The 17,739-nt window shown below is 45.0% G+C and overlaps 1 protein-coding gene across 1 annotated transcript in view; it reads left to right on the top strand.

The window, feature by feature from the left end:
• The window catches only part of ablim3 (actin binding LIM protein family, member 3), a gene marked incomplete at its 3' end in the record, with an annotated part of 49,989 nt that extends 34,819 nt beyond the window's left edge, over window positions 1-15,170 (top strand). Inside the window, exons 7-23 of the mRNA XM_080007724.1 lie at window positions 107-194; window positions 452-510; window positions 648-719; window positions 2,055-2,216; window positions 2,811-2,840; window positions 2,940-3,066; window positions 4,974-5,069; window positions 5,398-5,448; window positions 8,040-8,174; window positions 8,339-8,409; window positions 8,633-8,801; window positions 11,802-11,831; window positions 12,455-12,510; window positions 12,742-12,808; window positions 13,070-13,077; window positions 13,219-13,299; window positions 15,057-15,170. Of these exons, the coding sequence (XP_079863850.1) occupies window positions 107-194; window positions 452-510; window positions 648-719; window positions 2,055-2,216; window positions 2,811-2,840; window positions 2,940-3,066; window positions 4,974-5,069; window positions 5,398-5,448; window positions 8,040-8,174; window positions 8,339-8,409; window positions 8,633-8,801; window positions 11,802-11,831; window positions 12,455-12,510; window positions 12,742-12,808; window positions 13,070-13,077; window positions 13,219-13,299; window positions 15,057-15,170 (1,416 nt within the window). The remainder of the gene's footprint in view (window positions 1-106; window positions 195-451; window positions 511-647; window positions 720-2,054; window positions 2,217-2,810; window positions 2,841-2,939; window positions 3,067-4,973; window positions 5,070-5,397; window positions 5,449-8,039; window positions 8,175-8,338; window positions 8,410-8,632; window positions 8,802-11,801; window positions 11,832-12,454; window positions 12,511-12,741; window positions 12,809-13,069; window positions 13,078-13,218; window positions 13,300-15,056) is intronic.
• Between the last annotated feature and the right edge of the window lie 2,569 nt (window positions 15,171-17,739).

Consider the following 17,739-nt stretch of genomic DNA (forward strand, 5'->3'; position numbering starts at 1 on the left):
CAAGTTGCCGGGCGGCGACCCCGCGGAAGTGTTGCGATGGATCCTCTGCGACGATACGGTGACGATTCTACGTTCTCCTCCTCCTCCTCGCTCCGTCCGTCTTTAGGCTGGAGGGAAGCACTACCACCCGACCTGTGCCCGCTGCGCGCGCTGCAACATGATGTTCAAAGAGGGCGAGGAGATGTATCTGACAGGTGAGGCTCCACGCACTCTCATCTACATTTAAAGAGCCGCCCCTACACCGACTAAACTGGGTCATGCATACATTGGTGAGTCTGAACACGCAAATAAAGCACCCTCTCTCTCTCTCTCTCTCTCTCTCTCTCTCTCTCTCTCTCTCTCTCTCTCTCTCTCTCTCTCTCTCTCTCTCTCTCTCTCTCTCTCTCTCTCTCTCCGTCTCTGTCTATCTATCTGTCTCCATCCTTTTTTTTTTTCCTCCTCCCTTTTTTAGGATGTGATGTGTGGCACCCGTTATGTAAACAAGCCGCCAGGGCAGAGCGGAGGCTCAGGGTGAGAGAGAACGTCGCGTGGAAACCTCAAATCGAAACAGACAACGCCATTAGGAGTGATTTGAACCCCTCCGTGTGCTCTCTCTCTCTCTCTCTCTCTCTCTCTCCCGCTCTCCCTCTCTCTCGTTGCCTTTACAGCACAGACGCCTGTCGGAAACCTCCATCTCTCCACCGGGCTCCTCCGTCGGCTCTCCCAGCAGGGTGATATGTGTGAGTGTGTGAGATATTGCTAAGCAGCTTCGGTCACATCAGGTTCTCACTCAAAAAAGCACAACCATGAGCACAAAGCCGCTGAGACACCGCAGGCACACACACACACACACACACACACACACACACACACACTACCCTGAGACGGGATGGGTTAATAGCTAACCTCGTGGGGCTGCGAGCTCCTTTGGCCTGTCCGGCTGCCTGTCTGTCCGTCCGTTCCATTGTCCCGAAGCTTCGGCCATCCATCAATATCAGTTCACCCGAGAACGGACTCGCGTTCTGCGAAAAGCACACACTTGATTCGGATTCGCCCCTCCATGCGTTGTCAAAATTCACGGCGAACGCTTCAGTCACCCCACTTACCGCGCGGAGAGAGAACACGCTTGGGGACGTTTTTGGGGGTTTTTGTGAATCGTAACTCACATTGTGAATGGATGTGAATTTCCAGTTTGGAGCGGAAATTCAGCGAGTTCAAGACAAGCACAGATATTGATGGACGAGCTCGATCAGCAGCAGCTACACGTGGGTGTGGAGAAAGACGTTGGACATATTCAGTATAACCGACTGTCTGGATCTACCAATAATCGCCTATGGCAAAAAATAAAAAAAATAGGGAGTCAAGCCAAGTGCCATTGGAATATTTATCCAGTGTTCAGGTTGTCTGTCTTGCAGATCTCTACACCCATGTTCCTGCTTTTCTCAAGGTGAAAGTTTCCGGTGAAAGCTCAGGCTGTTGTTCTGTGTTGCTGCGGTTGGCAGTAATAGCATGTAAAGGTTCTGTCCGCCCAGTTCTGCCCTGCGCCGCTCCGCCCGTGTCCCATAATCAATGACCTTTCTGTTTGAGGTGATGGATGAGCTGAAAACGCTGCGTAAGCATGCATGTTGTTCATACTCTCTGCCCTCTCCCTCTCTATCTCTCCACGCTCTCACTGCTGTCTCTCTCGCGCGCACACACACACGCACACACAGCGGCTGAAGGTCAGCTACTGACACCACTGTCAGTTTCTGCAGAGTGCACATGCACTGTGGATGTGCGCACGTACGCGCACACGCACGCACGCACGCACAAACGCACGCACACACACACACACACACACACACAAATCCATCTGCATGTGTGCACTTGAGTGTGGTTGACTAACTCCTCCAGCCCTTGGTACCTCTGCATGATCCACTACTGTGCAACCTCCATGTAGTTGATGTTGAGTGTTGTGGCTGTTGTCTCTGTCTGGTGCGTGTACGTGGGTGTGTGTGTGTGTGTGTGTGTGTGTGTGTGTGCGTGCGTGTGCGTGTGTGTGTGTGTGTGTGTGTGTGTGTGTGTCCTCTCTCCAGGCCAGAGTGGAGAATGAGATCCTAGATTATAAGGACCTTGCTGCCCTGCCAAAGGTCAAGGCCATATATGAGGTTCGGCAGCCAGACCTCATATGCTCCTCTTACCAGCCCTACCACAGATACACGTCCGATGACAGGCTAGACAATTACAGCTATGGGGAGGTACTATTTACACACACCCTACTACAACCTGAGCAGAACAGCTTTTTCAGGTGAAATCTGCTGTTACTGACGGGTGACCGCCATGAAAATACATTCGCCGAGGGTTTTGTCAATGGTTGTGAATTATCAGTATTTGCAAGTTCTCAGCCGCAGTGGTATTTGCAAATACTTCACTGTATTTTATGGTGTCATTATATGCAATTTGCAAAACTTTAGTTGCTTAAACTCCACCCATCCACCCATCGATCCATCTACACATCCATTTATCTATCCATCCACCTGTACATCCGCTCATCCATCCATCCATTCATCCACCCATACATCCATCCATCAATGCATCCACCCATCTATCTACCCATCCATACATTTTCTTTGGCCCTTTATTCGAGTTCAGAGTCATGGTGGCTCTACCTATCCTCAGGAATCTACAATATGCTGCTTGAAACAAAACGTGCAGTATTTGAAAATACCTTGTGGCTCACGTCTTGTGTTTGTTATTTTAATATAGACTTGCAATCTTCAAGAAAATTACGATTTATTAACATCCCCCCCCCCCCTCAAATAATGACTCTTCTCTCTCCGTTGTGTTTGTAGTCCCTCGGAAATCTCTCTCCGTATTCTCAGGTGAGTTTCTCTTCTGGGACGGGTTTGAGCAGGCCTCTTGGCATTTTACCTGTCACCTCGTCACACACCTCCCCATGCTTCCTTGCTCTCGCTCTGAAGGATTACGACAGCCTGGATATGAAGCAGCGGCGTTGCTCCAGCCCGGGCTATATCGACTCTCCGACGTATAGCCGCCAGGGCATGTCTCCCATCATTCCTCGCTCCCCACAGCACTACGGATACACCGGTGAGTCGGGGGGAAAGACTCCACTTCCGCTCATCCTTCCGTGGACTCAAAAAATGTTAGTCAGAGCGTCAAGTATTTGAACAATAACTTTTGACTTATTTTCTGCAATGGAATCATGCTAAAGATTTTTCATGCCCATCCATACATAAATGAATCTAGAGCCCCTTTTCCACTTGCACTGAAAGCCGTAAATCTTCCGGCAATGTTCTGTATTGGCGTCATGTGGGAATGGGAGCCAGTGTCGATGTTCCGTAAATGTCGAATAATTTCCGGCAAATTGTCGGAACGACTGTCAATGGGTGGGAACGGGAAGTGGGAATTGAAGCAGTAATATTTTCCGTAAAGTAGGGGTGGAGCCGAATCCAAATAAAGCACAATAGTGGGTTTTTACGAATAATTTATTTCGTACAAATATTTAAAATTATATTTGCTTTTTCGGGAAAAAAGAAAAGCATTCGGCAAAATGGCGAGTCCAATCCTAACCATGGAGCTCGGCTGCAAAGACGAGCAAGTCGAACACGTCCAGTCTCTCCAGAGACAGGTATTTATATTCTTAAACTGTATTATTTTTCTTCTTAAAAATGCCACTCGGACACTCGACCTGTGTTTTACAGTTAGAGGTGCTGTGCCGCCACAGCGCGGAGCTGGGGTGGGGCGGACAGGGAGGGGCAGAGCGGGTGGAGACAGTCCATTCTCCGGAGGCAGAGAGTGTAGGACCAGCTAAAATTGATCCCACTGATTTTATAACTTTGGGTTAGGGTTATTGCATCTGAGAACGGGGGCTCCATCCCCTCTCAGGCAGTGGAGGGAAGGGTCCGTGGGGCGGGGAGACGGCAAGCAAAGCACTGGTACAAAAAACGATTCTGTTGCCTAGTCTCGGCGTGACATTAGACACCTAGATATTAGACGAGAATGACGTTATGTATCCGGAACAGTCATCTACGTGGGAACGGACTCCATACGGAACTATTCCGTAAAGGAGGCCATGTGGGAATGACTACCTACTGCCTTTACCGAATATTTTTTTATCCGGCAATGTTACGGCTTCCATGTGGGAAAGAGGCTTATAATTGAATCTCATCCACTCCCCTCAGTAAACATTGATTTAACTCCAGCACCAAAAACCAAGTTTTTACCTAATTTTGGTGAAGGAATGGGATGTTCTTTGCCACAGTCCTCTTCAGCGTGTGGCATTGTATTCCAGTGGAGCAGCATTCCATCGCAGACAGGTTGTTCGGCCCCAGTCTGCAGCTTTCGTCCCTCAGTCACCATTTCACTGCACTATTACACATGTGTACTGACGTTGCAACAGGGTTAGATAATTACTGTTATTATCATACTTTTCTTTTTTGTTGTTTATTTAATTTTTAATTATTAATACTGTTGTTATTATTATTATTATTATTATTATTATTATTATTATTATTATTACTATTATTATTATTACCATGATTACCATGATTATTATTACTACTACTACTACTACTACTACTACTAATAATAATAATAATAATAATAATAATGATATTTGTTATTATTATAATTATAATAATTATTATTAATTATTATTAATTATTATTATTATTATTATTATTATTATTACCATGATTACATGATTATTATTATTAGTAGTAATAATAATAATAATAATAATAATAATATTTGTTATTATTATTATAATTATAATCATTATTATTATTAATACTAATATTAATATTATTATTAGAAGTAGAAGTAGAAGTAGAAGTAGAAGTAGTAGTAGTTTGTTGTATTGTGTCACATGAACACTTCTTGTCATTACACAAGTGGAATGGTCATTTCACGTCACCGGATGATTTCAAGGAAAAATGTGGCCTTTTCTACATGATCATTTTGCTTTTGCTTTGACTGGCTTGGGCCGGCTGCAGGCTCTGAGAGTGGCAGGAGCTCGCCTTACTACGGCCAGGAGGGGCGCTCGAGCACCCCTACCACTTACCAGCCCCCCAAACATTTTCATGTGCCAGGTAGGACTCTCCCATCATCCCCCATCCCGCCACTCCAAATCCACCACGGTATTAATTTTCTTTCGTAATACTTTCACCGTGTTTGGCTAATGCAATTCTCTCGGAGGGCTTCACTGTGAGGGTTGGGCGGGGTGAACTGTTCTGAAAGCCCTGTTTTACCTATACGTGATTTCTCTGGGCTTTCCTCTCCCCATGCGACATGTTTAGCTCCATATTCCCTCCCTTGCAACTTCCCCTCCTCACCCCCTCCCCTCCATAACCCTCCCGACTGACCCCGCCCCCCTACTCCTCCATGTTTCACCTCTCCATCTCCTCTCTCTCTCCTCAGCCACAGGGGACCCCAACATCTACAGGAAGCCGCCCATCTATAAGAGAACGGGTACAGTGCAGTTAGCTCCGCCTTAGCTCCGCCTTAGCCCCATGCTGCCCGAACCTCCTGCCAGCATTTGAATATTTGATAGACGTTTACGGTGACATATCGATGTTCCCATAACTGAACCCGGAGACGCCGATGACCGGCGTCCGTGTTAAGTGAAGCCGTCTCAGACAGAGGCAGATAGATGGGGGGGTCGAAGGAGTCAGTGCAGCTCTGGGAACAGCAACAATAGAGCTGAATGGGTATGACGGTCCACGATGTTCCCCCCGGAGGAGGGAGGAGCCATTTTAGTGACTTCATCGTCCACAGCCCGACAAGCTGTACGACAGTAAAGCGAGATTTAGTGAGACGGAGATAAAGTAAAGTAAAGGTTATGGACTCTGCTCTGAAATAGAGTCAGCACCGAGGAACAGGCTGTTCATGGGCTGAGCCGGATGACTGGATGACTTGATGACTAGATGACTAGATGACTAGATGACTGGATGACTGGATGACTAGGCCACTAGGTGACTAGATGACCGGATGACTGGATGACTAAACTAGATGACTGGATGAATGGATGGTTTAACTCGTGTTCTGCTCTTCAAAGACCTACTAGAAGTGATATGTGAATTCATAATGGAAGCCTCCTTGCAGTAAAACATGAGGATTTTTCCAGGCGTTGTGGATTTTAACAGGATGTTATTTTTTTCGCCGCTTTAAAAGAAATGATACAATTTTTAACTTACTCTGCCGTTCGCCCCGTTATGAACAAAACCGAAAATAAATAAATAAATAAATAAATAAATAAAAAATCGAAACGAGCTCCTCCACAGTCACCTTATATTCAGTCTGTGGATGAGGCGTTTCGGTGGACAGAGCACGTGGCCTCCAGCTCTGCATGTTCTTTCTGTTTCTGTGTTTGTTGGGTTGTCAGCGTACTCTCTGTGAGTTTGTGTCCTTTACCCTACAACACTGTGTGGCACAAGAAACGTAACTAGTGCATCACGAGCCTTTGGACTTAAAATCTTAAAGTCAATATTGTACTTCTCGTCCTAAAGTGATCAGTATCCGTTAGTGTGTGTGTGTGCGTGTGTGTGTTGTGTTGTGTATGGGGTATAAAGGATGTAATCGTAACGAAGGGGCCGAGAAATCGAGAACAAAGGGACGAATTAGTGACCACGTCAAGGTCGGGCGGCCTCTGACACTCGCCTCGTGTGGATATTGGCATTCGGCTCACTCCTTCCCCTCGGTCACATTGATCCTTTCGGGACTTCCTCTTATGCTCCTCAAACGCTATTGACCCTCGCTGGTCCCGCGTCTGGACGACTGATGTGGACGGATCGACGCGCACGGCAAAAGCCGCGTGAAAGCACGCCGCACGTTCACCTCGACCAAAGGCTTGTCGTGTACTGTTACCTCGACAGCTTTGCTGCCTCTGTAGAACACAGCCTGTGCCGTTTGAGTGAAACCCTTGAAGTGGAACTCCGTAAGATTGTTTGTGTTGGGTGGATTACTCTCTAAGTATTTTTATTTTTTTCAGCTCCCGGGTTTACGGTCAAATGTTCAAACTAGCCACGCCGGACGGCATGGGCCTGATATTTGCATTCCCCGCCGTCGCGGCGGCGTTTTTCTGCCTTCAATCTCACGGATTACCACTTTAAGGTTCACTCGCTGGTTCTGTTTGGCTGTGCTGTCTGCCAAGTTACAGTGCGTCACGTTTCCCCATGCGGGTTGCAAATCTCTCACACTTCGATGCGTTTTTGGGTTGTCCTCCAGTAATGTTTCCCTTTCTTTTCTTTTTTTTTTTTTTAACTCTTTTTTTTTTTTTTTATTGCACGCAATCACTTACATTCAATCCCCTCCGCCTTCTGCTCCATACTGCCCCGACGATCTTACCCCTGCTGTAAGTACCCCCCTACTGTCACCGTCTTACCGTCTCAGCACTGTCTGTATAACTGTCGTGTCTTCCTGAATTCGGCATCGTATATTATATCCATGACATTCATCCTATTTACCGTGGTGGCCGTGATACTTACAGGTTTCCTCTGACAGTTCCAAACCGAGTCTTTTTTTTTCTTCTTCTGTGAATGTAGCTGTGGTCGTGTGGCGGCGTGGATGTGGTTATTTGTTTGCGGCGCCGCTCCGTATTCAGTGTCTCCCAAGCGCTTCGAGCGTCCGCCGTCAGTGTCATGCATCGTGTTTATAGGAATTCAATGGCGTCCCGAATGGCTATCCGAGTGAGGAGCGATCAGGCTGACATCACGCTGCATGTCACCCCCACCCCATTGACCACCATCGACTGTGGGCGGCGTCGATACCGTCCCCCTTCTGCCGCCGATCCAACTCGCAATTTGCGCAGCTCCTCCGCTGATTGTTGCTTGTCACCTCGACAACGGCTCACCTTCTCGCGGCTGAACGCCTGTGATATCTGTGATCTGTGGCCCGGAAACACCTCGACGCGGGGGTGTCCTAACTTCTTTCGTCCTCAGCATGCCGCGGAAAGTTGCCACGCGCAGATTTGTTGGACGAGGAAGGAGTTCTGACGTTTTTTGTCGACGCCCTCCCCCTTCCCCGTTGCCTCCGTTCGATCAATCCGTCCATCTCCTCCGCAGATAACCACATGGACGCAGCTACGAAGAGCAGAACCAGCGAGGACATCCTCAGGTCCTCCAGGCTCTCCACCTACTCCCCCGAGCCCTACGCCCAGTCAGAGTCCGACTACTACCCATACACCAGCTCGCCCAAAGGTACGGGCGCGGCCCTCTGTCCAAAATGCCACCGGTCCCGGGTCACTGGCCCTTGAGGGCGCTCTTGAACATCTTCATCCGAGGGGTGGGCACGAGGAGTGTGAGCACTTTCGGAGCTTGTTGTTGTGTTGTATTATTGATGCTCCCTCCTCTGCCCCTCCCAGTGTACCGAACTCCGAGACGGCGCTTCTCCACGGGAGGAGACGAGGAGAGCTGGAGTCACAGCCTTCAAAGAGTAAGAGCCTCATTATACGGCGTCTCGTTCGTTTTCAACGTCAATTAAACTCCCCCTCTCCCTCTCTGCGCGGTATGGTACGGTACGGCGGTGCACTTTCACGGTATGTGTCGTACATTCTTGTTTTTCCCCTCATTCATTAAAATCTGCTCTTTCTTGCTCCTTTCTTCTTTCTTCTACCCCACCCCGCCCCACCCGCACGCGCCGCTCCTCCCTCCCTCAGATCGGGAGTGGCATCGGGAGGCTGATCCTGAAGGAGGAGATGAAAGCCAGATCTGGTTCCTATGACAACGACCCCTGGGGCAGCGCGAGGAATTCTCGCAGCGGGAGCAAGGAAACGCTCAACACCACGGGCTACGGCACCACGGCGTACAGCAACACCGTCAACGGCTGTGAGGAGGCTCCGCCCTGCCCCCCCTTCCCCCCCATTTCTATCTCTTGTTTTATTTATATATATATATATATATATATAATGCCTCAATCTGTTTTTATTTAGCCTTATAATAAGCAGGGTAATGCGCAGTCACCCGGTCATCATAAAATATGACATGTTGGAACCCCAACAGGAACCCCCTTGTATTACTCTCAAGGGGGTCCGGCTGTACATCATCCCATATACAGTACATATATATATATATATATATGTATGTATATACAGTACATATATATATATATATATATATGTACTGTATATATATATATATATATATATATGTATGTATATACAGTACATATATATATATATATATATATGTACTGTATATGGGATGATGTACAGCCGGACCCCCTTGAGAGTAATACAAGGGGGTTCCTGTTGGGGTTCCAACATGTCATATTTTATGATGACCGGGTGACTGCGCATTACCCTGCTTATTATAAGGCTAAATAAAAACAGATTGAGGCATTATATTGATTTGACATTATCTTATAACTAGTATGCCTCGCATGGGGCATTCTTGGCCAAGGCAAAGCTTCCACTTGGAAAAATACTCCAAAACAATGTAGCCAACACTGGAACAATGTGGTGAACTATTCACCCTACAAAATAATATATACATATATATATACTGTATATGTATATACTGTATATACACCGATCAGCCACAACATTAAAACCACTGACAGGTGAAGTGAATAACATTTCTCATCTCATTCCAATGGCACCTGTCAAGGGGTGGGATATATTAGGCAGCAAGTGTACAGTCAGTTCTTGAAGTTGATGTGTTGGAAGCAGGGAAAATGGGCAAGCGTCAGGATCTGAGCCACTTTGACAAGGACCACATTGTGATGGCTAGACAACTGGGTCAGAGCATCTCCAAAACGACAGGTCTTGTGGGGTGTTCCCAGTATGGAGTGGTTAGTGCCTCCCAAAAGTGGTCGCAGGAAGGACAACCCTGTGTATGGGGCTGCGTAGCTGCAGAGCGGTCAGAGTGCCCATGCTGACCCCTGTCCACCGCCGAAAGAGCCTACAATGGGCACGTGAGCTCCAGAACTGGACCATAGAGCGATGGAAGACGGCGGCCTGGTCTGATGAATCATGTTAACTTCCACATCATGTGGATGGGCGGGGTTAGGGTCCGATCCGATGGAGCATCTGTGGGATGTGCTGGAACAACAAGCCCGATCCATGGTGGGCCCCGCCTCCCAATTTCCAGAGCTTAAAGGCTCGGCTGCGAGCGTCTTGGTGCCAGATACCACAGGACTCCTTCAGAGGTGTTTTGGCGGCATTAGGGGGACCTACACAATATTAGTCGTTATTAGTGGTGGTTATGGCTGGTCTGTATCCATAAATATATATATATATATATATATATATATATATATATATATATATATACTGCCCCCAGTGGGATTATATGTGCACATCTTTATATATATTGTCACTAGCACTTTTATGAGCCCCCATACCTCCTGTTGGCTGGAGGCGGTCAGATGGTAATTCGCTGGAGGGTCAGGGGTCATGGCTTATGTCGGCGACCAAGGTTATAGACTGGGGGTGGGGGCTTGGCGGCAGCTGTTTTCTGTGCGTGCGCGAGGGGCCAGGTCCGTCGCTCTCCTGGGTGATCCCACCGCGACGTTTCCTGGACTTTTAAAGCTCTAACAGAGCCCGGGTTGCTGTTTGATGTCCCACATCAGTGGCTTCGTTTATTTTTAGCTCCTTCCCTCTTATCTCCTGGTTCGTCTACGTCTTATCTTCCGTGCCACTTCCCTCTCCCATCTCCCGCTGCATGCGCTTCTCAAAGTACAAGATTTCGACTTTCTCGTCTGGGCGCTACCGCGCGCGTGTGTGTATGTGTGTGTGTGTGTGTGTGTGTGTGTGTGTGTGTGTGTGTGTGCAGGGATGACAGGGACCAATTACCCTGTAGTTTTTGTCTTTTTTTGCCATCTCTCTCTTTCTGTTCCTGTCTCTCTGTACCCCCATCTATGCCAACAGGACAGGGAGGGCTCCACCTTCCCTCTCTCTCCCTCTCCCTCATACTCTCTCCCCTCTCTGTCTCCCCTCTCCCTCTCTCACGCCCCCCTTCTCTCCCCCTCCCTCGCTTCCCCCTCTCTCCCTCCCTCTTGCTTCCTCCCTCTCTCTCTCTCTCTCTCTCTCGCTCCCTCTTCCCCCACCCCTCTCTCTCTCTCTCTCCCTCCCTCCCTCCCACTCTCTCCCTTACCTCTCGCTCTGCCTCTCTCCCTCATTCCTTCTCCCTCCCTCTTCCCCCACCCACCCTCTTTCGCTCTCTCTCCCTCCCTCTTCCCCCACCCCCCCCCCTTCGCTCTCTCTCCCTCCCTCTTTACCTTCGCTCTCCCTCTCTCTCTCTCTGTCAGTCTGTCGGTTGCTCTCCCAGCTGCCGCTCCATATCGTGGTTTATAGATGAATAGTAAGATCTCTCATTAAATCCCTCAGATGGGTGGATTTGGCGCTAATGAGAGCGACTTGGCCGCGGTTGAAAGGTGTTGTGGGGTTTGCTGCTGCGTGCATTCACGTAGCTGTTGCATATATAGACGCATGCACCTATGTGGGTGTGTGTGTGTGTGTGTGTGTGTGTGTGTGTGTGTGTGTGTGGTTTTATTTTCCTTTCATTCCTTCACTTCTTTTCCATCCTTCCCTGGGCTACTTTTTACTCCCCTCGTCGCCTGTGGCTCCTTTGATATTTTCTCAGTCTTTCAGGACCTCTAATTCTCTGATTGTTTGTCAAGTGCTCCTGTTACTTGGAACAAAAAATACCACACAGACCGCACGCACGCACGCACAAACACACACATACACGCACACACACACACACACACACACACACACACACACACACACACACACACACACACACACACACACACGCACACGCGCGCACGCACACATTTTTTTATAAATTTATTTTGATGACTCTGTTCTCCTTGTTTCTTAGCGCCTCGGTCCCAGTACAGCATGGACAGTGGTGAGATCATCTTTATAATTTCATAAGTAAACTGTATGTTGTGACAAAGTTGGGTTTTTGAAAAGTGCTGTATGTCCAAAAAGCCGCTCATGCTCCACCACTATTTCATGGCTCTACTATGCCTAAATAAGCCTTAATAAATGTGTTCTGCATCCTTATGGGACATTTAATAAAAGTATGCAATGTTTTGGGGAAATGAGGGAGGCCCACAGATGTCGAACATGTTGTCTCACTGTCGCTCCCTGGAATCCCTGTTGCCGTGTACTGATCCACAGCTCTAGATCAGTACAGTGTGCTGATAACCTCTTGAGAAACACAAAATATTAGATTGGTGGTGAGCGCCCCCTTGTGGCCAGCACGGATCGCTCGCCTCAAAACCTTCATACTGACCCAAAGCATTGTGGACTTGTTAATACCGTCGAGGTTATTTGTATTCGAAAGAGATGCAATACCCGTATTGTGTATATATATTTAACCAGCTGAAGTGAAATTGAATGACATACTAGGATTTGGTGTCTTGACATTATTTCATCCTCATCATTATTGTTGTTTATAAGAGACAGATGCGTACTGATCACTTGCAGAGTTGTATCGTAAATTCCACTGTTTAATGTGTTTTCTAGACTATCTCTGTAAGTCAGCCTCTCTGCCAGGATACGGACGCAACGGAATCCCAAGGGTGAGAGCAGGAACATATAACACGCCGTTAATTTGTGATACAAAACAGGCACGCTGGTTAGACTCGATTTGTAAACCGACCATTCCCTTTCAGTAAAGTCCCTTTATTGAAGATGACTGACAACGGTGAAAGAGCGCTCATTAATTTTCAATGACTTTATCGTTGAAACTCTTTTGCTTGGATGATGTTTCCGTGTTTGTGTTGATGCGTCCGTCCCCCCCTGTGTCTCAGCCTCAGAGTGCGGATTGCTACCAGTACCAGTACGACAGCAGCAGCGAGGTCAACTGGGGAAGCAGAGGTTTGTATTTTCATCCAAGACTTTGTCCTGACGACTTATGCACAACCTCGCTGAGCGCTTCACTGCTGAATGCTCACTGCAGTGGTAAGTTTCTCAACAGTCAAGGGTTGAGTGAGGTTGGGCTATGAACACCTATAAATGAACGGAAACACACATTTTAAGAAGGCCTGCTTTGGAAAATATCAATGACCTTCCATCCTTTAATTTTATACATTTTATAACTCTCTCTCTCTCTCTCTCTCTCTCTCTCTCTCCCGGCAGAATACAAGGTAAGGTTTTGAAAAATATAATTGCTTATGTACATATTCTGTGTATGAATGTATCAAATAAATAATCAACTTAATGAATCTTGATAAATAAAAAAATATATATATAATACATCTTGATAGTACCACACTGGGTCTTTGCAGGTTTACCCATATGAAGCACTAATCGTCACCACTAGAGGGCGCAATAAGCTTCCAAAAGACGTGGACAGAGCCAGACTAGAGGTACAGCAGATTTCTCAGACGGTCATTACATTTCACATCAGGTGTTTGTTTTTTGTTTTTTTGTCTTTCTTTCTTTGGTTTCTTTATTTTTCCATATCGGAGATAAGTAACAATAATGTTTGGGTCCAAACCAATGCTTCTCAAATGTTTTTTTAACAGCAACACCAGTGACAAAGCAAGTTAATTACAATCATCAAAAACATGAACGTCCAAACGTCAAATTAATCTCTGCCAATTTAAGTTTTTCTCAAAACAAATTATTCTGATTTTTTTCTATTTTGCCGTATATTGCTCTATTAGGTATGAAATGACGAAAAAAGAAAATCCTTTAAGTCATTAGTCAGTGAGAAACCTATCTCTAAACAATGACGTTGTATTTCAAAATAATGACCTAGTATCTCAAAATAGTGACATAGTATCTAAAAATAATGACTTAGTATTACAAAATAGTGACTGAGTATTGCAAAATAACAACCAAGTATCTAAAAATAATGACATAGAATGGATACCCTGTTTACAGGGGCATGGACAGTCTCAACATAATCTCAACATAATGACCTAGTATCTCAAAAAAATGACTTGGTATCGCAAAATAATGACCTAGTATCTCTAAATAAGGACTTAGTATTGCAAACGAATGAGTTAGTATTTCTAAATAGTGACTTAGTACCGCAAATGAATGACTTAATATCTCAAAATAATGACCTAGTATCTCAAAATAACGACTAAGTATCTCAAAATAATGACCTAGTATCTCAAAATAACTATCCGTTATCTCAAAATAACTGTTTATTATCTCAAAATAATGACCCAGTATCGCAAAATAATGAGAAACTTTCTCAAAATAATGACTAAACTCTTCATTTGTTACAGACCAATAAAGTTTCATTCCGAAACGCGAGAAACACCACATTTTAGTAATTGCTTTTTGTTATCGGAAATGGCTGTTTATATGAGCCTTTATCTCTGTACAAAATATATCTAGCATCAGATTCTGAAGTGTAGCATACCTTGAAATTTAAAAATGCATCTCTCCGCAAAATGCAGTAATATCTCCCACAGATGTATTTTCTCCCAAAACGCCACACATCCATTATACAACTAAATAAGGGTTCAAATAAAATCGATTCATAATCCTTAATGACCCCGTTCCATAAGGCAGGCACTACGGTTGAGTGGATACTGTCCATGCCCCTGTAAACAGGGTATCCATTTTCGATACTGGCTGTTGCCAGTGTCAGTTAGTTAGTTAGTCACCGCAATCTTCTACAAACGCTGCCTGTATATTCATAAATACAAAGGATAGCAAAGTATTTTAAAAGTTTCTGGTAAATGTTTTTTTGAACATTTATCTATATTTTTTCTTTCATTTGGGTTTGTGCAAAAGGCAACACATTGCAGGAGGGGTTATTCATTCACAGTTCAATACGTGGGGCAATATTATAATCAATCTAAATACTAAAAACATTTATGTGTGTATATATATATCTCACTTCACTTTGCAAGTTTCAAATTTTTTCTCATTATTTCAAGATAAGCAAGTCATTATTTTGTGAATACCAAGTCATTATTTTGTGAATACCAAGTCATTATTTTGTGATACTAAGTCATTATTTTAAGATACTAAGTCATTATTTCAAGAAGGTTTCTTATTTTGGCAGAAATTTGCTTCTATAGTTAGGTCCTGTTAGCTTTTGTGGACGTTAAAAAATAAACAGTATACTGTAAGGGTATATAAATGTTTCTGCATCCCACAGCGCCACCTGTCTCCAGAGGAGTTCGTCCAGGTATTTGGGATGACGGTGGAGGACTTCGACCGACTGGCTCTGTGGAAGAGGAACGAACTAAAAAAACAGGCCCGGCTCTTTTAAAGGCGTAGCAAACACCGCTACCCAGAGAGACCCAAATGAGACTATGAGAGCCGAGAGAGAGAGAGAGAGAGAGAGAGAGTGAGAGAGAGAGTGAAAGAGAGAGCGACGAAGAAGGAGCGAGAGAGCGACAGACTGAGAAATGGAGGGAGGGTTCTCCAACGCAGTCGCACTGCCATGGCTGAAATACCTGTTGTAGTCCACAGAACCAAATTCTAACCCGCCCGCCCGCACCCCCAGCCTGGACCGCTGGGACACACCGACCGACACGTGCACACCCCAAAACCAACACACACACACACACACACACACACACACACACACACACACACACACATATACACAGAGGGAAGTGAAGGCCATGGGAGGACACATGCATACACAGTCACATGGTTGCTGATTTGACCGTGGGCGTGTCCATTTCAGCTTTCTAGGTGTGCTATGGCGAGTAGCCGTCGACAGCATTTTCACCGTGTACAGGCGCGTCGGACATGGGGGCCGCGGCCGCTTCAGCCGCACGCCAGCGGAGGCGGTGGCTCTCCCCCAGTCCTCCGTCAGGACAAAGACAATTTTGGTTTCGCCTTCTGAGCTTGGAGCGTGCCGCACCAGCAATCTAAATGAGCGGAATGTAGACCTACGGCGTGTGATGCTCACAACGTGAATGAGTGGAGCGCCGGATTGATGGACGAGCGAGTGAGAGAGGGAGAGAGAGAGAGAGAGAGAGAGAGAGACGCAGCATCACTTGGTTTTGCTTTCTATGGGCACAGGGACGCATCCATACTTTACCTGTTCATACTTTATCTCTTCCACTCGCTCCACTCCGTGCACCACGGATCTGTTTTACAGTGACCGACGCTCGAGCCATTTGACGTGGATAAAACGTTGACAAATTGTAATGTGTGGCAAGTGTCGATTGACCAGTGTGGGGAAAAACAAAACGCAAAAAAATAAAATAATAAATAAACCGCGTAACGCAATTGTAGTGAACAGATTAGTGAACCACGTCCGCGTTGAGGTCCTTGTCAGTTTGCTGAAGCCGATGGGACGATATGACGTGAGTGAACGAGCAGCTGAGTTCAATAACGACGAATTAAAATAGCATCAACAGCCTCTTTCCACTCTTTCCTTTTCCTTATAACGTGTGTCATAGCAATGGGGTTGTCACAGCGAGGCTTTTAGGAGGTTTTATTTTGAAACAGTTCAAATAGTAGCCATATCTATGATACAGCTGTTCATCGTTTGAATGACTAGCCAATGATTTTGTAGCTACAGAGATTTTATCCTCTGTGAATGGAACACTTTCAAGAGGTAATAACATGTCGACCATAACCCAGGGTTGTTGGAATATTTTTCTTTCTTTGAATATTGTTATTTTGATTTTGTCACAAAAAAATAAATAAACTTTGGAACAGACACGGTCTCTTCATTTATTCTCTTTTAATTATAATGTTGCCTAAACATTTGTATGGAACTCCCATGCCCTTGATTTCCTATGAGACTACTTTAGACCAGTTTTGGCTGTTCTGAAGGTGACGTTCAAGGATACCAGAATACATTTAAATACCCATTTTAAAGTTGTTGTTTTTTCGTTTTCCATCCCATTAGTGGACACACTTGAAGATTTTAAAAGGACAGTAATCGCACATCTTGGGATTCCTTCAATGGTCGTCATTGCCACGCAGCCTATCAGGGGGAACAATAACCTTAAAACAGGAGATTTCCTCATTGTTTTTTTTAAGATCTTGAACATTTGTCTGGCAACTGAAAATCTTTTTCAAAATGTAAAAATTGAAGATAATATCACCTGCAATTCCCGAACAAACCTATAGGATTCGCCTACACCAGTTTGGGAACAACCTGCACGATTAGGCATCGAAGTGGGAATATCTTCTCCATGTGCTGGGTGCTGTCCTCAGGGAATTTGATACAAGGTATATGGGAGATGTGATTTCATTTCAATTGATCTACCCTGTTTTTACACAGTCACGTTCCGCTCTGTTGCATCCATGTCAAAGAGCTGACATCCAGTTACTAATCTTGTAAATCGTATATATTTTTTTTTTCAATACTTTTTTTCCATTGCGATATTTTCATATTTGAAATTCATGTTGCTGTGACATTTTTTTCTGGAAAACAAATACGTTTTATATATATATATATATATATATATATATATATATATATATATATGTGTGTGTATGTGTGTGTGTGTGTGTGTGTGTGTGTGTGTGTGTGTGTGTGTGCATATATATATATATATATATATAAATATATGTGTGTGTGTGTGTGTGTGTGTGTGTGTGTGTGTGTGTGTGTGTGTGTGTGTGTGTGTGCATATATATATATACAGATATATACACACATATACAGATATATGTATATTTATTTATTTATAGAAAAATTATATATATATGTATATATATACATTTATGTATATATATATATATATATATATATATATAAACAGAGGTTGCACTCACGTGTAAGCACCTGTTTGTTTGTTTGTTTGTTTTATATATATATGCATCTATATAAACGTCATTTTTTTGTTTTTGTTTTGGGGGTTTTGGTG

Source organism: Zeus faber (genome assembly GCF_960531495.2).
Source record: "Zeus faber genome assembly, chromosome: 10".
Classification (NCBI taxonomy): Eukaryota; Metazoa; Chordata; class Actinopteri; order Zeiformes; family Zeidae; genus Zeus; species Zeus faber.